This window comes from Gobius niger (assembly GCF_951799975.1).
Source record: "Gobius niger genome assembly, chromosome: 9".
Taxonomy (NCBI): domain Eukaryota; kingdom Metazoa; phylum Chordata; class Actinopteri; order Gobiiformes; family Gobiidae; genus Gobius; species Gobius niger.
In genome coordinates, this window is record NC_136860.1 from 18401118 (window position 1) to 18423833 (window position 22716).

General features: G+C 40.7%; 2 protein-coding genes across 4 annotated transcripts; one reads left to right on the forward strand and one right to left on the reverse strand.

Moving 5' to 3' along the window:
- The first annotated feature begins 111 nt into the window (after window positions 1–111).
- On the forward strand, window positions 112–6081 carry fancb (FA complementation group B). The gene is made up of 8 exons (XM_079563082.1): window positions 112–1092; window positions 1166–1321; window positions 1394–1483; window positions 1595–1723; window positions 2206–2375; window positions 3400–3845; window positions 4137–4377; window positions 4931–6081. The coding sequence occupies exons 1-8, from the start codon at window positions 181–183 to the stop codon at window positions 5331–5333; spliced, it is 2547 nt and encodes an 848-aa protein (XP_079419208.1). The 5' UTR covers window positions 112–180; the 3' UTR covers window positions 5334–6081.
- Window positions 6082–7564: 1483 nt separating this feature from the next.
- On the reverse strand, window positions 7565–20450 carry glra2 (glycine receptor, alpha 2). 3 transcript variants are annotated; one of them, XM_079563031.1, is made up of 9 exons: window positions 20013–20450; window positions 19600–19721; window positions 17187–17254; window positions 14824–15047; window positions 12754–12836; window positions 12230–12367; window positions 11918–12132; window positions 9945–10094; window positions 7565–9754 (listed from the first exon to the last, which is right to left on the reverse strand). In XM_079563031.1, exons 1-9 carry the CDS (start codon window positions 20075–20077, stop codon window positions 9488–9490), a joined length of 1332 nt encoding a protein of 443 aa, XP_079419157.1. In that variant the 5' UTR covers window positions 20078–20450; the 3' UTR covers window positions 7565–9487. The 3 variants fall into 3 exon arrangements, with proteins under 3 accessions (XP_079419157.1, XP_079419156.1, XP_079419158.1); XM_079563030.1 differs by lacking the exon at window positions 17187–17254 and adding an exon at window positions 17063–17130 and having other exon boundaries at window positions 7568–9754; window positions 20013–20447; XM_079563032.1 differs by lacking the exon at window positions 17187–17254 and adding an exon at window positions 17063–17130 and having other exon boundaries at window positions 7568–9754; window positions 20057–20446.
- Between the last annotated feature and the right edge of the window lie 2266 nt (window positions 20451–22716).

Here is a 22716-nt window from a genome sequence, read left to right on the forward strand (position 1 = left end):
ATAACAGGAAGGGTTTAATTTTTCCTTGGCGCGTCTGAAGTGCATGCGAGCTGTCAGCTTCAAGACACATATTAATTCCATAGCTAAAAAGCTATAAAGACAATAAGAAGGCTTTTCTATAAGTGAAGGGAGACAAGGATATGGTAGGCTTCGCTTCACTTTACAAACTAATGTTGCACGATGGAAAAGTTGACCTCGCTGACTTGTTGTCAACATCTCGTTTCATCATGTGGAAAATTAATCTCCTTTAACAGTAAACAAGCTTCGAGCGTGACTGACAGCGAAAGAGGCGAGTTATTATTCTCCAGACATTCGTTTGAAAGGGAAGATAATTCATTCTTAAATGAGGCAAATGGAGTAGCTGTCATTACTAGGACAAAGAGTGTGCACGTGGAGATTGTGACGTGCAGATGTGTTTTACATATTCAGAAAAGATTAATTGTGCCCTGTGTTTTAGTGGCAAGAAATGCCAAGAAATCAGATGGTTTTCACTACAGTCTTTTCACCCTAAGCATCTCCAACGAATTTGAACCCTGCTTGAAGTTCAAGCTTCCCTATCCAATTACAAGCACGGTGTGCATCCTACAGGGCCCTACAGTGACGTGGAGTCATGCTGGTCATGTCTGGTATACCTCCCTGCAGGCTGGTGGGGTCCAGCAGGTGCCCATCCAGATGGCACACTTGGTTTTCGGAGAACTTCCTTTTAACAAAGGATCATTCATTCTTGGATTACAAAATATTTCAGAATCCGATCAGAAGGTCACAACCAGTCAAACATGTGGATACTTTTTTCACGATGGACGGATGTTTGATGGATCCATGGTTTTACCTCACCCGTACATATCAGTCACCCAATGCATCTTGGTGCTCTCAGCTGTCAAGTCAGATGATGTGTTGAAAACATCTTCAGTGGTGGCTACATCGAAAGAACAACTTCTCTTTGTTGAAAACAGTGTTGTGAAAGACGTATGCCAGCTTCCTTTTGCTCAAGCAGAAGACATTCAGCTGGTAAATACAGGGAGAAATGGCTGTTTGTTTGTCATATTCTTCAGTGAAGGCCATGTTTGTGCTGTGTGGAAAGACAGCTTTACAGTATGTAATAAAAACACATCATCAATCAGTAAGTGGGGAAAAAAGAAGATTAACGCATTTGCTTTTTTTCCAGGTTGCATCTAAATGGTCTAGCGTTTCCTCAGTTCTTGTGGATGATTTTCTTGGCCTTGGTACTGACCAAATCTTATTGATTTTTAAAGAAACCAATACAACCAGTCATCCTTTGGGCAATTTTTTATTAACTGATCTTTGTGGTGTTTCCTACTCTGTAAGTCTTTGGGTTTTATTTAGCTCAATTAGAAACGGAGGTTCATTTCAGGACATCTGCACTGCTTTCTAGAGTGTCCTGGCTGATGAACCTATCAAAGCACCCTGTGTTCAACCAGAGAATTATTTCATCACTGTTCAAGCTTTGGAATCCAGACTGCAGGTGGGGCTCTATCTATGATAATATATATATAATAATAAAAATAATAATAACATTTTGATGACCTCTGTTTTGAGCATTTTAGTATTTATTCCTCTATGTCATGTCTTACAGAGTGGCTTTGCCGTACTCCAAGACCTTCAGAGAGAAGAAAGAGCAAAAGAAAGAGTCATAAAGCAATCATTTCAAGTTCTCACTGATAATACTGCAAGAAAAAAGTCCATTCTTACTCCGCACGAGCAGGTAAGTTATATGTGTTTAGGATGTATATTTAGTTGTTTTTATTGGCCAAAATTTGAGTGGTAAAATTGTCAAATTAGCTGACATGACTGTGTGCTACTTATTGTAATGCATTTACCAACAGTCAAACGCCTCATTTGACCCCACTACTAGCTTGTAACTCACATCTTATGGTGTCACTTGATTATGACATGATGTGGCAGACTGCGCGAGATAGTTTGCTGAAGCTAATGAGGTATCAATCTAAAGTGCATATCATTCTTCTTGTCGAACATAGAGCATGCTTTGTGACAAATCTGAACCATTTTACTAATTAATGGCTACAACTTCACTTCTAGACACTAAATAAAGGTTTATCTTTCAAATGAATGAATGCATCACTATTTTGATTATGTCATTTAGAATGTTATTTTATGTTCGTACGGATGGATTTTGGTTTCATTGGTGAATCTTGTGTGATTGTAGCCTGTACCCTTTTTGCTCAGGAAAGCCTTGTTGCTCTATGGGACTGTGAAGATCCAAAAGATGAGATTGAGGATGACAAAATGCAAGATTTGCCAACGGTGTCATCAAAGCCTCAAGTCGACAAGCTGTGGAATCGCGTCATGGGAGACCGGCTTGTGGTGGGAGTGATCCTAACTACAGACAGCTCTGTGTAAACATGACTTACTTATTACTAACTTTACTATTGAAATGTTCTTTTTTTTTTGGCAAATTGTGAGACCACCTTTATGTACGACACGGGCACAGCGGTTAGTGCTCGTGCTTCAGGGCTAGAAGGGGGTTCGATTCCGACCAGGACAGGGCCTTTCTGTGTGGAGTTTGCTTGTCCTCCCCGTGGCTGCGTAAGTTTTCTCCGGGTACTCCGGTTTCCCCTACCACTGAAACATGTACAACAGACCAGGAAAAATCCCCTGAATTCCCCTGAAAAATAGATTCTTAATCTCAGTGGGACTTTCCTGGTTAAATAAAGGTCAATAAACAATATAGAAAACACATTACAAACAAAACCATTTTTGAAGATGCCTTCACCTTTCCCTCATCTGGCAATAGTGCTGTTTTGTATTTCCAAAATTCAGTAGTTTAAAGTAAAAACAAACAATACAAGGGTCCATGAATAAAAAACTTGAATAAGGCATAATGTAAGATTTTAACTGAGATCCATGGTAAAAAAAAACTATGACTTAATAATATGGCTCTTGCCATATCCTTAGGATGCTTTTGAAGCTGACTTATGCAAGGCATAATTTACACTGTAAAAACTTGGAGGCCTTATGGACTCCCTTGAAAACTAGATGGCACGTCTAAAGGGGCATTCCATTAATATATTTATAAACTTATGTATAATAAACCTTTTGAGAGATTAAATGAATAAGGTGGTTGGTAAAAGACCCGTCTAATCCTCTGCCAACAAGTAAGCATATTTCATTTCTCCAAGTCTATTTTGTTCCATGTTATATGGTAAAACATGAATAAGCACATTTTATTTCCACCACTCTGATTAGATATCCTGTGGTCAATGATAATCCACATTTATCTTCTAAATGTTTTATAGCCAAAAAAACACACACACAAAAAACACTCATCTACAGTGGTATCTGTGTCTATGAATTTTTTTGTGTTTCAACCCACTGTCCATTTGATATCTGATCATCAGTGATGTGTTATTTGTGTTCCAGACCAGTGTCCGACGTGAGCTTATTTCTCCTGACAGAGACGGACCAGAGTTCAGTGCCCACGGTCGTCCAGACCCAGAGCCAAGTGTTCTGGCTCCCCACACACAGCTCCTTTACGTCCTGCCCCCTGTCGCCTCCCGCCTCCTCAAATGCCTCCCCATCCTCCTGCTCGGAGCCTGCAACCAAGAGGAGCAGGCAGCAGCACAGCGCCAGTGCAGGCCCTGATCTCAACACACGCAGACTGGCTGTGACTGCGGTGGCCGTCCTCACACCTTTGTTGAACTCCGGCTGTGTCAAGTGCCATGTCATGCTCCATTACGCTCAGAGACGAGACGCTTTCGGCCCTGCGAGCAACCTAACACCGGCCTCTCTGCACTGCGGTCAGGTGGTGCTCGGTTTACACCGTGATTTACAAATGCAACTACTGTCCAGGCCAGAGCTCAAGACAGGTAAACAAACAATGGTAATAAAGATCATGTAACTTCGGCTGCATAAAAGAGGCTGACCTATTTTGTTTTACGCTAGCAAAACCATGCAATGCTTTGATGGCGCCACAGAGCAGCCCTAGAGCTAAATCAGGAGCTGAGAAATGTCAAATAATAGCTTTTTTCTGAAAAGCATGTGCGTCCAAACTTGAATTTAAATATCTAACGAAGCTTGCAATTGACGCTCATACTATAAACTTTCATCTTTCCATTTTAGTGTCTTAGTGTTAACAGAAATATTCATTTTGTTTCCAGACGAGAGCCAGGAGGACTTCCTGAGTTTGATGGCTTTACTGGATCACTGGATATTTCACATAGACTCCCCTGATTACAGCCTGGGTGACATAGTTGGCCGCATTCAGAAAAGAGTGGGCTGTAAAAGGATAGAAGTGAGTCCTCAACATCTTCTGATAAAGTCTGCGGGACCATCTGCTCCGATGCTGCTCCGCTGGCATCAGATAACCCCTTTCCAGGCAGAACTGTCTGTACACACCAGGTAAAGCATTATACTCTGCCACAATCATATCCTGAGCAAGGTTGAAGTTCAGGACAGTATGCGACATCTGTTTCATTCCAAGAAATCATTTTGTCTTGGTTTAGACGCTAATGTAGTCATTTCAAATAAGGTAATGTGGGATTTTCAGCGCTTTTCAGTTTTATTAATACATTCACAACAGACATGACTTTGAAGTTGTCCCTGAAATATCCCATTGAATATTAAAGAGATTGGGATTTAGCTGGGTACTTAAATTCACAAGTCTCTACATAATCCCCGATAGGACCGCAAAATACAGCAAATTCCAATCGAATGGAAATGGTTGCAATTACCAAATGGATCATAATAATATAACGTCCTTTGGTATGTAAAACCTGATAACCTTGTCCAGTAGTTAAGACCTCTACAAATACGTTGTGAAAAGCATGTGACTCTTCTAGTAGTAAATTGGTCTTCTCTAATGTAATGCGAAGACAAAAATAGCGTTTCTATTTAGTAGCCTTGTTAGTGTTGATTTGGCATATGTGATAGACTAATCTTTGCTCTTATGCAGTCAGTTACAGATGCTACAGCTCCTGGACTTGCTTTTGGCCGACCTCCCAGTGTCATGCACCGTGGAGCCTGTCAAAGCTACCAGAGGACAGAGCGAAGCGCAAATCTTTTCTCTGGCACTGGAGAGGGAGATGACCTCACTGAGGGACTGTGTGTCTACAATGCTTTCCAAAGAAAAGCACGACGATGACAAAAGAATAAGCTCTTTTATCACTCCTGACCTGCGGTGTGGGGAGGCTCTCCAGAGGTGCAGGGATGACTGGCAGAGGGATGTGGAGCGGAGTAAAAGGAACTTGTGCCCCCTGGTGGACGTGCAGAGATACCGTGTGTCGACCAAAAGCCTCTTCAAAGTGCAGCTCGATGGGGATTTGGCAGCTCTCATAGAGACACTGAAAACTTTGTAGGGCTAAAAGGCTACCGTCAGCATTTTCATCAGCGACCGCTCACCCTCAGTCCCTGAAGTGTCACTGTGTTTTGACTGTGGTGTTTACATTGAAGCTGTATTAAAGGCAGCTCCAGATACGCGGCACGCTGACCTCTGCGTGGCTGAACTTTCAGACAGCCTCATGGGGTGGATATTGTGTCTGATGCTGCGTGGTGGTGCCTCTTCCTATTTCCGTTAGATCACCCCCCGGATCTCACTGCCTTCATCTGATACTGCACTCCGCCCAGCCTCCTTCTGTTTGTGTCCCTGTGGACCCCACTACACTCCCAAGCATTGTTTTATGTTTTGTGTTCTATGCCTTGTTCTGTAACAGACACAAACACTCTGATTCACATTTGTCTTTGAATAAAGGCACAGACTGATGGCAGAGCAGAGGGCTGCACAGCTGCGCGGTGGGTGTGATGCTTTTAGTAGGACTCTCGCCTCATGGTTCAGCTGTTTTGCTGTGAAATGAAAACTGTAGTCTACACAGTCATCCATGCTGTTCTTTAAAATGCCACTCCTTCAAGTGAACATCAAACCTTACTTAAAAGAACCTGGCAGGCGTCTCAGAGGATGGAGAGTGTTTCCTCTCTGCGGAGATGAGAAAAGGACATGTAGTTTGGCTAAAGGTCTTGGAGTCTACAGCAGTTACTGTCTGTGACTTTCATTAATTCCAAAGAGATATGAACATAAAAGCATTTGATTGACTCTTGTGTTACATAATTATAACTTCCAACGTGCTTTGATGTGTTAGATGACTGTACCTGTGTACCTCAATAAACCTCTCTAGCGATGCCAACACTCTTCAACATAAACACCGACCATTGTGACCAAGCCATTATTTCAAGTGACAGGTGGACACACTATAACAGTAAATAACACCAGTAAATGGCTCTGGGCTACTTTTCTCAGTTCTTTCAACAGCAGCAAAAAAACAATCCCTCAAAGAGCCTTGTCTGCTGCTGCAAGAAATATACCCTGTTTGTCTTGACAATTCCTGATTTCCAGATTGGGTGACCTTCTAATGCCTGTATTTGAATTGCAAATTGGAGCATTAGTCATGCTTTGACATGAATGTTGCAGTGATCCACGTTTGTATCGACACAGTGGTCGCTGGGCTGTTCCGTGGCCCTAGTGCACCCGTATTGATTCACTTCAGAAGGTCTGGCCTGTGGCCTCCTATGGGCTCGTCAGCTCAGTGGGTCACCCAAACAGTGGGTGGATGTCAATACTGTAGCGGAGACACCAATACACAAGGCATTTCCTACACTAATACTATCCTTAAGTGTACTATGCACTAAAATGCAATAATATATTCAGCTATATTTTAAAGCTTACGCAAAGTCCAGAGGGATTTAATGCATGGGGATATGTTTTGATCTCTGCTTTTTCATAGTACATGTTTATTCATCTTAGATCCAAGCAAATACTATTCTTTCTTTGATATACTTTAAAACATTTTGCATCAGTGCATTACTAACCTTTCCAAGTCCATTTTCAAGAAGAACAGAATTACAACTGGAAAAATGTGGCACCCAACCTTTCACAGAAAGTTAGTAGTAGCAGCAGGAGTGTTAGTAATAATACAAGCTACAGCTGTTATTGTAAATAAATGTACTAAATGCAGTAATTCCATAGTAGTAGTGGTGTATGTATTGGCAGTAGGTCTGGTGTGCGAGCATAGGCCTATTCACTGGTCAAAACTGACTAAATTTGTGTTTTATGACAGATACTGATATTCAAATTCCTCAAAATATTTAACTCTTTATTCTTTGCACAGATTAAAGCTATACTTGCATTAAAATGTAAGCGTATTTAGCAGTATTATATTAATTTCCTCATACTCTGGCCTTCCAGTGGCTGTGCAGTTACCATGACAACCCTCATCTTTCTCCTCTCAGTCTCTCACACAAAGCAGCCCCTCTAAACGCTAATGAATGAGAAAGTTGCTCCAAAACACAATTATAAGCAGCAAATCATTTTTTCCCCCATAAGCCGTCATACCAAAATTGATTACATAAAGGCATCCCTGCATATTAAAATAGCAATAACAATGAGAAGTTGGGTAACGATGTGCCACTGAAATGAATGGTATTTCCACGAGGATTAGTGTTATTGATTAGCTTATAATCCTTTTGTTTCAGCCATTAAAAAAGCAATTGAATGATTCATGCATCCTCAATGAGGATGTTACACCCAAGTCTTTATTTCCATAAAGGGACGTCTGTGTAACAATTGCTAGTGTGCCAATGAGAAAATACCAAAATGGCAGAATCCATCTGCAAACATATTAAAAGCAGTTGCTATTCTTGTCTTTTTATTAATAGTATCTTGTCCACTGAAACAATAGGTGGTATCTCTGCGCCTAACACTATTTGTCATGTTTCTCTGAAGCATGTGTGTTGGCTCTTGCTGGTCGGCGCGGTGCGGCTGATACAGTGTGAAGGCCATTATCATGCATTTATGGAAACTCTCTGTCATATCAGATCTGTGTCACTGCGGGCCTCCCAGACTACTGTGTGTGTGTCACCACGGCGACGTGCAGGCTGCATGAACGGAGACTGGTGGTGAGGATTGGATCAGCGACCCACTGGGCTGCTTTCTCAGGTGAGTTTAGCAATGATTTTTTAAAATTCAGTTTAATCCAATAGATGAAGAGCTGTGTTACAAAAACATCATTTTGTGTGATCTATTACAGACAGTTTGGTTATGTGAAGAAAAAATAAGATAACATTTCCCATTCATCATGATGAAACCAGCTAAACATTACCAGACATTTTTAGACGGGAGGTACCAGTCCAACCACATTTAAAATCAACATCTGCACAACCATTATTGATATACAAATCAAAAACAATCTTTACACGCCTTTGCTATCAAGTAGTCATTTAAATGAATTTTATATAAAATCATCTTGAAACATTTACCAATTTGTTGGAAAGTAATAAAGGGTTCCAGTCGAGAGATGGTTTAATACAGTTAGCTCCCGTAATATTTCAACAGACTAAATCTACAAAAGTTTTAAACTCTAAAAATACCAAAACAGAGTCATGTGGAGCAACACTGAATAATGCATTTTCACATATGAAGTACTGTATTTCTGTTTAGGTGCGTCTTAGCTCAGAAAGAATTGCCTTCAAAGAAACTGGCTGATTTGAATTGAGTTCCAGTGACATCCTCTGAATATGATTTATAATACACAGAAAAAGCATATACTGTAGAAGAACCTTTGGATACTTGGCCACAGGTAGAAAAGATCAAACGGATCAGATAGACCACTGAACACGAGATAGCTGAAAAAATAGGTGCCCATAACACTCATCTCACCAGGTCTTTGATATCTAAGGCTTCAGGTATTTCATAAAAATGCAGCGTCCTATATTTTATCGGAGTCTGTGCCTAAGATTTTAGAGGAATATATTGTGCTTCTTTTGTCTGCTTGTTTTTTTCTTTTCATAAAGCTGTCAAGAAGTGCATGCTTTGAAGACTGATGCAAAAAAAAATATTGTTACCCTGATTCCAAATTTGAAATAGTTTGTAATGTGCCCCTTCGGATTGCGTGTGACTGTAGCCTACGCCAGCAGCTGTGGGCCTGAGATGAGATGTAGTTGGGATGGAATCTGGACGGTGGATTTGAGTTTTCTCTTGTTACTAAGAGGCACGAGTGCTTATTACTCTGCCATTGTGGACAGACAAATATTTAATTACTGTATGCAAATGAATGGCACATATTGAATATGAGCGTAGTATTGTAGCAAAGGAAATGGGGCTCCTGCTCTTCAGGCCTCAAGCAGCACTACATTACATTTAAGAATAACATTAGAAATCCCTGCATGGATCTAGAACACATGTCCAAGTTTGGGTTGTGTTACATGCTGTTTTTCCTACTGCATTTATTCTGTAATTCACGGAATTGATACTTTCACCAGTGTGTTGTTGTTGTTGTTGGTCCATCTTGTCCAGCATTTTAACTTTGAAGCCATTCTTGAAACTATCCTCAGAAACATTATTATTGTCTTAGGTTACTTACTATATCACCTGAACACTTAAACATTGTCCCTGAAAAAAACTGTCCCCTTGTGTCTCTTGTAAACTGCCTCTGACATTGTGCTTGTGGGTGCATGCGTCAGTCTACTCCTCATGTCTGATGATTTTGTAGGTAACCCAGTAGAAGACGTTGAAGATGAGGAAAGCCAGCGGAAAGGCTGCCCTGGAGATGGTGTCTATCCTTTTCGCGCGGTCCACAAACTTCTTCTTCATGGCGTCTGTGTCTTTGGGAGTGGGAGGCGGAGGAGGGTTCGGAGTGGGAGCAGCGTTCTTCACAGCTGAGCCGTCTTTGCTTGGCAGGCTCATGTTGTAGCTGGCGAAGTTAAAGCGGCCTTCATGTATGTCATCGTCCTGGAAGAGCAGACAGCACACACAGAGCTTACTGAGCAGGTACTATTTCTATTCACGTTGCAGACAAACGCGTTCTTGTTAGACATTACAATCCACACATATTTATGACAAGCTGTATGTCATAGTATTAAGTTATAAGTATTATAAAAGCAAAACCCTTTTTTTTATGAACCGAGAAGTCTTCTCACACCTTTTGATTCCTCCGTTGTCTTCTTCTCAAGCGCAGAAACTCTTTCTGTTGCCTGGAGACAAAATTAACCCCGGCATATTCAAGCAGCGCCGCAAAAACGAAGAGCAGACAGACAGCCATCCAGATATCAATGGCTTTTACGTAAGAGACCTGCAAACGCAAGGAGAACACACATCAGGAACAAACCTTTAAATACTGCTCTCCTCTCTTTTGTCTATTAACACGGTGATGACAGTGTAGAGCAGAAACACTTCGGGAAAATGAAATAAACTGCTAAACTAATCACATTCATTTCAGAATAGGTGTGAAGAGGTCTTCATGACTTGGGTTTCATACATAATAATAATAATAATACTTAATAATGCAGCCCTTTGATGACATTGTATTTTTGTGTTTTCTGAATAATTCATCAATTCAATGAAACAACAGAAATTGACTATGTTTCCTATGATATACCCGGATCGTATGTGTGGGCAGGACAGGCAGGGACGTCAAAAAAAGCTGTTTGCAGATTTGCTAACTTCACCCCATGTACTTTAAAGATGGCAGTTTGGGTTTTGATCTTGTCAGGGTGTTGCTCAAATCCTCTGCTGACCTTGCCTCTTGGATGACAGCTGATTAGCATGTGGGGAAAACAACTCAGCTCTTCTCTCGCTCTTAAGGCGTTCCAAGTGTTGTTGTTTTTTCCTCAATATTTATCAGCATATATGTCTGTCTTTCTGCTGTAGAGCTCTGATGGGACGGCAGCCTTTTGTTGTTCACTGCGCTGAATGATGTGCAGAGAGAGCGACTGATGATCAAGGTCTGACTGGAGTTCCCTAGTCTCCCCCCTCCCCGTTCTCCACACTATCTGCATGCCGGTTTATCATAATTGGAAAATAAGGAAGCATGCACACGGATCAGATGACAGAGTCGCAACGAGGAGGCTTCATCTTGCAAATTGCAGGAGTTGCTGCTCTCCTGATCCCGAAAATAAGCCATTTCTTATCGGTGACTAATGTGAACTGAGTAAACATCTCGTGCCAAGTAAACAGTGGGATGTGAAGTAGCCTTCCATTCATGTTGCTGATGCTCTAAATGAGAGATTTTCTCAGTTTTTGGACAGACACACTGGACACGCTGGGTCTTCAGTGTGACACTTTATGCTACTAAAGTAACGTTAGGGTATGCTGTTTTGCAGCTCAGTCACAGTACTGATCCCCAGCCTGATAAATGGCATTAGATAGTGTGGAATAAAAGCTTTAGGCCACAGAATATCTGAATCGTGGCATGCTTTGAGCCTTAGCTGAGGTGAACAAAGAAAGGAAAAAAGATACGTCGTTGACATAACTGGTTTCTCTTTGCAATGGGACAATTGTATGTTTCAAGGCTAAAACAATAAATGATCCACTTTTCTCCCAAAAAATATTCATAATCCAACCACTACTTTTTGTGGTAGCATGCTAAGAGACTAATCAGAAAACAAGCCAAATCAAGAATTTCCTTCCTTAAAATGATTTAGCAAGTTAAATAGCCAGGCAAAGCAAAGCAGTAGAAGTAGAGCTCACAGAATTGCTTAATTAGGAAAAAAAATATATTTATCATTGTGTCTGCACAGTCTCGTAGTCAAAATTGCTAAATAACATTCCCTATATCAGTAGTCCCCAGCCCTTTTCCTCCTAGGAACTGATACCAGACTTGAACATTTTCTGCAGACCAAACAGAGACTGGATTGAAGAAAGGAACTTTCTTTGTGTGAATCATAATTTCATCTGTCTACCTGCTTTTTTAATTCATGAAGGGAAGGAAAACCAGGCATAATTCATTAATACCTCAGCATCTAAATAACTAACTTCATCTAAATATTTTAAGTCTTTATCACTGTGCATGAAAATCTTAATTTAGGGTTCTGATTAATTTATTAATCTGTTGTACATATATTAGTAGCCCTCCAACTTTGACTACGCTGCAGGAAAATAGAGAACAGAGTTGACCTTTGGAAGAGAGGCCCTGGAGCCCGAGCTTTGTGTTGTCATTGTCAACACCGTGGTGATGCCCAGCGCTACTCTGGCCGGGGCCGCGTCCATGTTTATCCAAAAAGACACCCACGAGAGGATGACTATCAGCAGGGACGGGATGTACATCTGGATCAGGTAGTAGCCCATCTGCCGCTCCAGGTGGAAATTAACCTCTATGCAGGTGAATTTGCCTAAAAAACAGATGGAAAAATAGGACCGTTTATCTTTGACTTAGCTGCGCTGGACTGGAGACCGGATTGTGGATTTGGGGTTGCAGGCAGCACTGACCAGTGTTGTAATGTTTTGTGCAGTACCCCAGCTCTTTCTCCTCTTTCATGATGAACTGGGGCAATGTGAGACCTTCAGAGACCTGCACGGCCCCGTTCTCAAGCCACTCAAAGACCAAGTCATTCATGGTGTAGCCAACTGGAAAGAGAAGAGATGAACTCATTTAGATTGTCCAAACTAGTTATTGTAAACAGAACAGTACTTTTTTTTTATCCCTTTATTCTGAAAATCAATTTATTAATTCCTCCAAAAAATAATGAAAATCCACTTTAAGTACTCATTGCTCCTTCGAGAATTCTGTTCTACTTTTGATCAAACACCATTTAAAAATTACAGGATTAAGACTGTACTTACTTGGCCAAATCAGCGTAATTATCAAAAATGTGCCTGTGACATCACCATTTAGCTAAAGAAACCCGCCGCAAACAAACTCAAACCTTTCCTACAGAATGCCATTTCTGGTCAATGGCTGCAACACAAACACGGCAAAAAAACGTTGATAGAAACATAATAACAGGACTTACAACTTTCAAGCTGCATCGTACACGTTTGGACATCCATGGGAAAGTTCTTGAGATCCATAGGGCAGGATAGGATTAGTGTTAGCCTGAAATTGTAAAAGAAAAAAAAAAAAAGCGTCATTCCTTGGCAGCATGTAAACACTCCGCTTCTGTGAAATTGTCTTATTACAGCTTGAACTTCAGAGGGGTGGAAAAAAGTAAAAAATAATTTGCTTGAGAAATCAAATTACAGCCTAGCGCATCACTGTTCTCACACATCTTGTAGCCTCTTACCCATCAAGTTGGATTCCCTTCAGCGGGTCCCTATCACACTTTCATTACTGTAACTTATTGTCTCTGTGATGCATTTTGCTCGCTGGGCTCCTGGCTATAACATTTTTTTTTCAATGAATGGAGAAAGGGGCTAACAACCTTTCATCTCGGTGCCCGTGTCACGCTCCCCGCCGCCGCACCTGAGCACTCGTGCTGTTTGGGCACTCGGCAAATAGAGTCCAAATGGATCTGACTCGTGTGGCCTTGTTGCATTGGAAATTAAATGCGGTGTGAGTGGAGTAGTGTTGACATTAAATTGCACGTGAAGAGCGCTCGTATTGTTTTTGGGCAGCTCAAATGATGTCGGTAAATCTAATGGTGGTTAGTATGGAGCGGGCATAACGGCTGACAGGTGAAGTCCACTCAGTACGACCAGGGATGGGATTCATGGCTCTTTGGTGAAAGCCGAGTATTTGGGCTCTGCTCATTTGAAAGAGCCGTTCAAAATTCTTGCCAAGCTTAATTTTTTTAATTTAAGAGGCCAACCTAATATCACATTTTATCCATAACCTATTCACTGAGATGCAAGGCAAGGCGAGTTTATTTGTAGAGCACAATTCATACACAAGGCAATTCAAAGTGCTTCACAGTTGATGCATGAGTTTTGATTAAAGCCATTTTTTACTCTTGAATGTGTTGCTCACTTCGCTATTAGATGATTTCTTGAGTCTGGTTTGTGAAAAGAAACTGCCAAAAACGTGGTCAGTATCTAAAACAGGGGTGTCAAACATACGGCCCGCGGGCCTATGTTTGACACCCCTGCTTTATCCGGCCCGCAAGATGATTTAATCTGGTCCCTGCCCTGTAGCGCATAAATTCCATAAGTCTCTAGCCCATTCCTGTGTGGAGTTATGAATTTATAAAGAATAACCAGAATGTTCATTCCAGCCACTAGGGGGCATCTTAAATTAAAAAAAAGGAAATATTTTCACATGTATCCAGCAGAGAGCACTGATGTAATAAGAGATCAGGATATGAACAACTCATTATAGCCACGTAGTAAATGGACAGTCTGCCCCTGGGCGGCTGTGGCTTCAATAACAGCTTACCACCACTGAGCGTGAAATCAATGAATAATTACTACTATGTAGTATGTTATAAACTTGACAAAGGCTTGTAAAGTGCATTACAAGTGTAAGCCATTGTTATTGATTAGGCTACAGTCAAGTTTGGGCTTTGACCAAATCACAGTATTTAAATAGTATTTTCGTGTTTACATTATATGCAGCCCGCGACCCGCCGTGAGACCTAAATTTCAGCCCACGACCCAAAATGAGTTTGACACCCCTGATCTAAAGAAAGGCAGGCCCCTGTAGTTCACTTTGAAAATCCAACATAGTGGCTTAAAAGGCTTAACAATGATTCATGACTTTTTTTTTTTACCCTCAAGTGAAGGTTACACCGCACTTGCCGTTTTTATCTTTGCTTTTGATTCTCAACAGCACCCCTTGGATTATCCTGCCCTCTTATAATCAGTGGAATTTTTACATTACACGAGACAGTGTGTGGTATAGTATTTCAATGCTGTTTCAAAGGACCGATCATAATCTGATCATTTCAATTTAAATGCTATCCTTTTAGATTGACAGTCTTTGAAGTGTGTGAGAGAATGTAGAAATGCAATAAACGAACATGTCCCGGGGTAATGTCGACATCACTGCTTTGGATTCAATCTCACTGCCCGGCTTCTTTTCCCCTCCCCGTTCCTCAATCTGAATATCGTATGCGAATCCTCATTACGTCTTATCTGCAGCTCTTCACCTGATGCTGTAGAGGACCGTGCCATCTTTGAAGATCCGGAGCAGCTTGTTGTCCGTGGTGACATCGTGGAAGTTGGCTCCCTTCTCGTTGGCGAAGAAGAGGTCGGGCTTCCATATGGAGTCCAACATGGAGGGGTCCAAGTCCAGGGAGGAGTCCGGGTATTTGCTGTACGCCAGGCGAGGGTCGTTCCACTTCTGCCGCAAAAAGATGTTCACCCGGTAATCCTGCAGGGATGACAAGGATCTGTGAAAATTCTGTGAGCATTGGTCAGGGTGATGGGCTGGCATGCGGCAGACAGGACACATATGTTTTGGCATGGTGGGATTCAGTGGTACAAATGTTGTAGGAAAAGTGAATTATGAACATTAACAACATTTAGGGCTGCACAATATATCATCCAATTATTGTTTTGGGAATGATACAATACATCTCAAAACTACTGAGGTCTTCAGTCTGAGATTGACATTTTTGAAACACTGTCGACAAATAAAGCCTATTGTTAAATTAATAATGTGCAAGTTCAGTTTCCGTCATCATTTTACGGATTTAGTCCCATTTCAGATAGTGTTTTGGATTCAGCCTATATTTTCAGTCTTGTTTTGACACAATTGTTTGGTTTAAGATTTTTTTTTTTTTTTTAAGTTAATGCTAGGCGTGTGTTGAAATGCCACTGTTTCGTTATTGCAATATTCACAACTGTTTTTTCTCATATTGTGCAGCCCTGAAAACAACTGTGAAACAAATGCAATGAATGGATAAGATTTGAGTTATACCGTGCCATATCATGTCTCACTAACCCAAGTGTTTTAAAAGGAAATGAACAACTGGAGTATTGTATCACATTTGCAAGGCTAGAGAGTAATGTGAAAAGCTGACTGTGTGTAAATGGATATAAGAATCAAAGGGATTTCATTCTTTATATATATATCCTTTATATATATATCCTTGAGTATATCTGAGTTTAAATGTCTCAATGAAAAAGTCAGCTGAAAATATTTGTCTATGAGAATATGATATTTCAAAAAGAGGGTGTATTGTTTAGCTGTTTACATTGAAAGTATAGCAAAGGAGGCCTACTGTTTGTTTTCAGTAGAAGTGGGGCTTACTTAAAAGCATGTCCTCTACCCCATGTTAAATATTTAATCAAAGGAAGCCTCAGTTGAGCGTTTGTATTCACTGCTGTTCGGAACAGTCAGTATTTTGCGTCTTGGTTATTGTTTTTCAAACATTGGGCACAACAAACACAAATGTGCAATTATCCATATACTTAAATATGTGTGGACAATGTAAATGTCGGCACAGTCTATCAATTGTCTATAGTCAAGTATAGTCATAGTTGAAAAATAACGATCCGAATTTGTACCAGTCACGTACAAGAGAATGATTGAAACTGAGTGATACATGTATAGCAGTGCTAATGGGGGGAACTTTTGACAGTGCAGTTAGTTGTAAACTGCATGTCACCAGAACTCACTCGCTCATCGTAATTGATATGTCACGATGATGAGAGGGCCTTTATGTAGTTTGACATTTCATCAGCATATTGGCGGTCCCAAAACACTAGCAGCGGCAGCCATGTCGAAAACTGTGTCATTCACTGGCAATCTCCAGATCCACAGCTCCTGGGCGAATTAGCATCCTCCATTTATAAAGAGTTATTATCGCTCATTAGAAAGCCTTTGATCGTGATTACTTTCAATGAAGACACAGGTTTTGGCTTTGTTCGCTTTTGGCAATTTCCACTTAATCTGCCACCCACTATTAATTTGCTGCTTCTGATACAGAGATTAATGAGGAATTGGAATAGGCTGTACTGTGCAAAAGTGCATTTGACAAAATTGCATAAAATAAGTAAAATGGTTCAATTCAAAGCTTTCTGCAAACCCTGATCTTTCTGCAATAATTAAGAACCCACTGTTCCAGTGTGGGAAGTTAGAATTTCTCAAAATGGTACAGAATTTTCTGGATTCAGTCAATGTTATGATTCTAACACAACATAAATCATGTTCACCTTTGCCTGTTACTGATCTTTCCACAGAAAATGTAAAGCCTAAAAGTATTGAAATATGCAATTCAACAGAAGCGTTTGCACAGGACTTTGAACGTACGTTGCAATACAGGTAAACAAATTCCCAGAAAAACGGTGCCACCAATAAGCTTCCACATGATTATGGTAAAATGGTACAATATTATTAAAACACGGTTCAGCCTTAACTCCAGAGTAGAGCACCCAACTCACCATCGTAGTTTCTGCTATAGAACCAAAGCTGTTGATAAATATGTTGCAGGTGACATTTACTGGTGGACCTGCAGTTTGTGACACAATGGGACAAGACGAGAAGGATTAGCCACAGCGCACTCACCATTGTGGTCTCAGTGACCGAGCCGAAACTGTTGATAAAAATATTGCATGTAACGTTTACGGGGGGACCTGTGGAATGGACATGACAATGGCATGAAAGGAAAGTTTAGGAAAGAACAAGCTGTCCATTTACCATGTTTAGTTTGCTAGATTCATGTTAATGCTATCAGTGCTTGTTAAGAGAACCATAATGTACAATAGACAAGCTTTTCTGTGAAGTTAAATCTTGCTTATGAAGTAGAGCTGCACAATATATTGCCAGATTTATGTGCAACGGTGTTATTTGTCAAGATTTTCCTAATTTATTTCCATTTCATCTTTGTTTCAGTCCAGACTTAATATATTTTAAGTGTTGCTTTGATAGAATTTACTTAAAACAACAACAACAAGCTCACTATTTGCGGTGGAATTTAATAGTGATTTGTGTTGCTTTAGGTTTAGTAAAATACTGCAATAATATTTTCGATCCAATATTGAACATTTTTATATTGTGCAGCCCTAATATGCAGTTGAACAGTATGCTGTATGACAAAGTGGTAATACTTTTTGTTTTTATTCTTCCACCAAAAAATGTACACTCTATGTATTACACTCCATTACAGTGTGATGTAATTCTGTGTCATGATGGTGATCATAATGAAAAAGGGATATCAATTTAAAATATGTTCACAAACAATGAATATTTTACTGTTATTCTTTTCTATAAAAACAATTATACAATGCCTTACTGAATTACATTACACATGGTGTAAAAAAAATCCAACCTAAAATATTTAACAGGTAAGGTTAACTTACATTCACATTTGACCCTCTGAACTGTTGTAATAATGCAATAGTAATGAGATATACATACTAGAGTACCAGCATGCACACATACATGCAAAAAATCTATACTTAAGTGCCACTGCAAGCGTCTGAACGTTTGCCATGTCATTTCAAGCCAAAGCAACATCTTCCCCACTTGTCTGATGACTCAAACCCTCCACTGCCTTTTCCCTCATCAATTCTGCATGAAGCTCAGTATTAATATTTGCCTCTGTTTGTGGGCAGGTAGCTACACATAAGAGCCGAGGCAGGAGAACAAGAAGGGGGAGAAGTAACTCTGAACAAAGTCAGCACAAGAAATCTAGGTCACCCTTCGGAAGTACGAACAAGCTTCCAGGTACGACTGTCATCTGTTTACATCTCATCGGGAACATTCGCTGTGTTTTTTTCTCTCACTCTGTTGGGTGCCACATTAGTACGTAGGGAGGAGTGCTTCATGTGCTTAAAAAGTTGCAAATGTGCCCCAAAAAACAGTTACTTGGTGTTAAATTCTCAAGTAGAACTCCACTTCCCAAAAAGTTGTTCCACACAGGGATGTCCAATACAGAATGTTATCAGCATCCAAGAATAACAATATAGGAAAAAAAAGCAAACCCAGGCACTCCAAACACATATGACATGTGACATTACAATAAAGGTTTAGGTTTTTGCAGGTCCAATACATTGTTTTTTTGCACCTACGGCCTCTCTAACTGCCACCAGTGTGGATGAAGTGTCTTGCTCAGGGGCATGAAAGTATGCACCGCTCGTATTTGACAAGGACCGTGGAGCAAACCGCTACCTTTGGATTTCTGTACCAATGCTCTAACGGCGAATCCACTGTAAAGCTTCTCGGCTATTTTATCATTTTTGCTCCAACCAATTTTTTGAGGTGTACTCAAATCAAACATGGAACATGGAATAACATGTATTGTTCTATTCAGTGTTCAGTGTTACAACCTTTTTCGAGTTGTTGTTGAAAGTGTTTTTTGCTGTCCTAACTTTTGTCATCAACCTCTGCCCTAAACCCTCTGGACCATCTACTCCGAGTCTCATTGCTCCACTCTCACTGACAGATGCTGGTTGTGTTCACCAACTTCACAACACAACAACAAGAGTGAAGTCAGTAGCCTGCAGCCTTGCCTTGGGGGCACCATCCGTCATTTAGCCTGTCATAGTGGCATCCTGTCTACTGCCAGTGCCACCCAACGACTAGGCTCATTGTAGATAATGTTGCAGGGTAAGCATGATAGTGTGCTGGGTTTGAAACTTACTTTGCCTGTATAGACCTATCAGACAGAAGGCAATGATTTATGATAATGCATTTTTTTTTTTTTTAAGCAGACCATCATGTTACTGTCAAGAGCTGATTGATTGTCCTTATCAATGAAGTGGCAACACAGTATCCAAGCAACAGCCGCCATAAGTGCATCTTCAGATCATATGAAACTGTGTGAAGTGTTTGCAGCTAAATGAAAGAAGGGAACAGTAATGCATAAGAGTCATCTCACTATTCCTTATATTTAAGTCCATATATATATATTAATCCAATTGTGGTTTGAGGCCTGGTGTGTGGGTAAAAGGAAATGAGTGATATGACTGGAACTAACCTTTAAAATTGGGTCTGATTCGTGCGTCGTAGCCGGAGGTACGGCCCATGAGCGAATCCAGAAAGTCTGATGGAGACATGTTGGACGAGGACCTGGGGTCGTGCTCCTTAGCGTCAACAAGTCTGAAACACAATGCGATGAGACCATCAGGTAACACGTCAACTGAAACTGCGTAGAAGAGTTTCGACACTGTTGAGTCAAAGTAGGAGAGCAGTCTTATGCAAACATACAATTCTGCATGGGCTGCCAAATTGCAGCGCGCAACAGCGAACTACAAAGTGCGTGCGTAAATCACACGATAGTAAACGTTTACGCACGTTAAGGCGTTAGTTTGACAAATTCTGGAAAACCGTATAATGAATTTTGTGACTAAATAAAACTTATCGCTCTTGCGTTTAAAATAACTAATTTACCTGTAGTTGTTCGGCTCCATTAAATACGTAAATAAAGCCAAAACCTTGATAAAGGAGCGATTCATTCCTGGTGCTTTTCTCGTGCGCGCGCTTCCTTATTTCTTCCGTATGTTGACATTGGTCAAACACATAATCCAGATTGGCGCTTGTGTCTGAGCGAATCGCGTTTGTTTTTTGGCTTTTTTCGTGTCGCACAAAAAAGCCACGGATCATAGTTTTGTTTCACCAAAGTCTCTTTCGCTGGTTTCTCTCTCAAGAGGTGCGCGACAACTCTTCATCTTGGTCGTTCCCTTTTATTTTTGAAGCCAAAAAGTCCGCTGGAGAAAAAGCCGTATGATAGTTGTGTGGAGAGGAAAGCCTCCTCTGTTGAGGAATGGGGAGTGGAACGCCTTTTTCTCACTTCAGCACTTGGACAGCTCCCGGTTTTCTGACGCGCAAGCGCATATTCTAAAAGTGGCGAACGTGAGTTGGTTCTCAATAAATCAAATACATGAGCTTTGTGATCAACATAAACCAGTTCCATAATTATAATTTCTGTTACGTAAGACTTTGTTGCCTAAAAATATGACGATGCGACGACACTGCTTTTGCGTTTGCCTTGTGAAGCCTTTAAGTGCTGTGTAACAAGAACAGGTGGCTATACTGATTTATTGTGATTCACGGCAATGATTTTGTTATCTTTAAAAAGTAGCCTACCAATAATATGACTACTCATTTGCTTTGTAGCCTATTTACTTTCTAAACTTGTGTCTGAAATGCAGCCTATTTCAGACCAATGAATGATAAGAGAGAGAGAGAGAGAGAGAAGACCTGCTGCACTTGGGTCGCTCTTTAGACGCTACTGTCTTGGCCACATCCGTGTTTGTTTGTAACAGCCCACATGCCCCACAATGATATGAAAAGTGTAAACAAAGGACGCACCAGCGAGAAGCCTTTGGGAGAGTATTTGGTACCCCGGTTGCCCTGGAAACAGCTTTTCCGAGGCACATCGTTGGAAAAGCTGAAAGGTTGGCCTCCCAGAGCGAGACGGAACAGAACTGAGTGACAGATAGAGACACAGACGGTTGCAAATATCGCCTACTGTTTACTGTATCCTTACTGCGTTCACAGACAACGAACCCGCAGAGCGCGAGGACGGGCCTAAACGAGTGGGAAGCATGGCTTTGTGGACCACGCGCATAAATGAGTCATTGCGCGCGCGCATCCACACTTGTAGACAAACTTAGTGAAGTGGATTAATTGCTAAATCAGTGAATTAAGGATGGCTGCTTTTATAATAAAAATGTTGTGGGTGGATGTGCTAAAATAAGCAGCTGGATGACCTAGGAGATTTGAGTAATTGAAAAACAAAAATCCAGTTTAAGACTGCAGCTTTATGTTGGCGATTTAGGTTGTAGGCCTATTTAGCACATGTGTTTGATATTTTGAATTCTTGAGCAAACAAGATTGGCTACCTTTTAAGAAGCATATATCAATGTGCAGCACCAAATTGACTTTGCTTAATTACATACAACTAGACTGCAGGCATAAACGCAGGCTATTCATCAAAGCCCTCTTCATTGATTTACAATTCCAAATTATCAATTAGTCCTAGTGAACTTCTGTACAGTCTTTACATTTTCAAAAATTAAATAGGCTACAAAATGCACGTTTTACTTAGCAGAACTCATTGTATTATTAGCTTGAAATAGTAGTTTTGTTAATTATTCAGATGGTGTACTTTTTTCTTTTTTTTTCATTATATTGCTGATCCGAAGCCAAATTGTGAGATATAACAGCATGTGATGGTCCCAGTCGGATGTGGACCTCAGGCATATGACTCACTGTGCACACAAACCTGCAGATAAAGTTCTGAAGTAAAATAGAGAAAAACTTCATTGACATTAAACCAGGCCTTTGTGCTGTGACTTGCTCGGGGACATGTTACACTTAAGTCTTACACTGACCACTTTCCAAATCAGGTTGGTCAAGCCAAAGCCTGCGGAGGGCGAGTCACACTGTCCTCCTACGATGAAAGTGTCACCTCGGATGCTATGATTTGCTTTGGATCAGGATTGGACAAGGGAATCAAAAAGCTTAACCCTTTGCCAGGGATGTTTGAAATGTGACTTTAAACCTGTGCAACATCAGCGTGGGTTTGCTTTTGAAGATATGCTAACAATATCATGCTCATAAACGCACAACGAATTCTTGTCTGCACTCTGGCCGAAAGGCAGATCTAGATCTACAAATCTGGACAGAAACATCTGAAAACTACAACCATGCAGACACTGTACATTGTAGACTTGTTTTAAGGCATACATTTGATCTTGTAAGATGACCATTTTGGATTGAAACTGATCTGACTTTATGTCTCGTAATCTCGACAGCTAAGGAGGTTGGACCTGGGTTGTACCAGGACAGCAGACCGTGTGGGAGCACCAAGAAGCTTATGAGTGTTGTTTTGAGTTTGTGATTGGAGGGGCGAATGGCACTGATTCGTAGCCTTTCTTCCGTCAGTCGACTCGGCTTCATACATTGCTTACCACAAGGAAACGCTACATAAGACTAATGAATTATGAGTATTAATTACCAATTCAGCCACATCAGTTTACAAAACATTTTCATAGCTTTTCTCCAATACTGACATATTTATTGTAGTAAATTAAAAGTGTCACTTTGCATCTTGTAATTTATTTGGACAGACTTGATTTTCTCTAGCTAG

What these genes read in the sequence shown, in the direction of transcription:
- glra2 (XM_079563031.1), bottom strand. Translation starts at nt 20,077, where the DNA reads ATGAATCGCTCCTTTATCAAGGTTTTGGCTTTATTTACGTATTTAATG. An exon ending in CGGTCACTGAGACCACAATG is followed by an intron (nt 15,048 to 17,186) that starts GTGAGTGCGCTG and finishes TCATCCCTGCAG; the next exon opens with GATTACCGGGTGAACATCTT. An exon ending in TACGATGCAGCTTGAAAGTT is followed by an intron (nt 12,368 to 12,753) that starts GTAAGTCCTGTT and finishes TTCTCTTTCCAG; the next exon opens with TTGGCTACACCATGAATGAC.
- fancb (XM_079563082.1), top strand. Translation starts at nt 181, where the DNA reads ATGGAAAAGTTGACCTCGCTGACTTGTTGTCAACATCTCGTTTCATCA. An exon ending in TTCTTACTCCGCACGAGCAG is followed by an intron (nt 1,724 to 2,205) that starts GTAAGTTATATG and finishes CTTTTTGCTCAG; the next exon opens with GAAAGCCTTGTTGCTCTATG. An exon ending in GAACTGTCTGTACACACCAG is followed by an intron (nt 4,378 to 4,930) that starts GTAAAGCATTAT and finishes GCTCTTATGCAG; the next exon opens with TCAGTTACAGATGCTACAGC.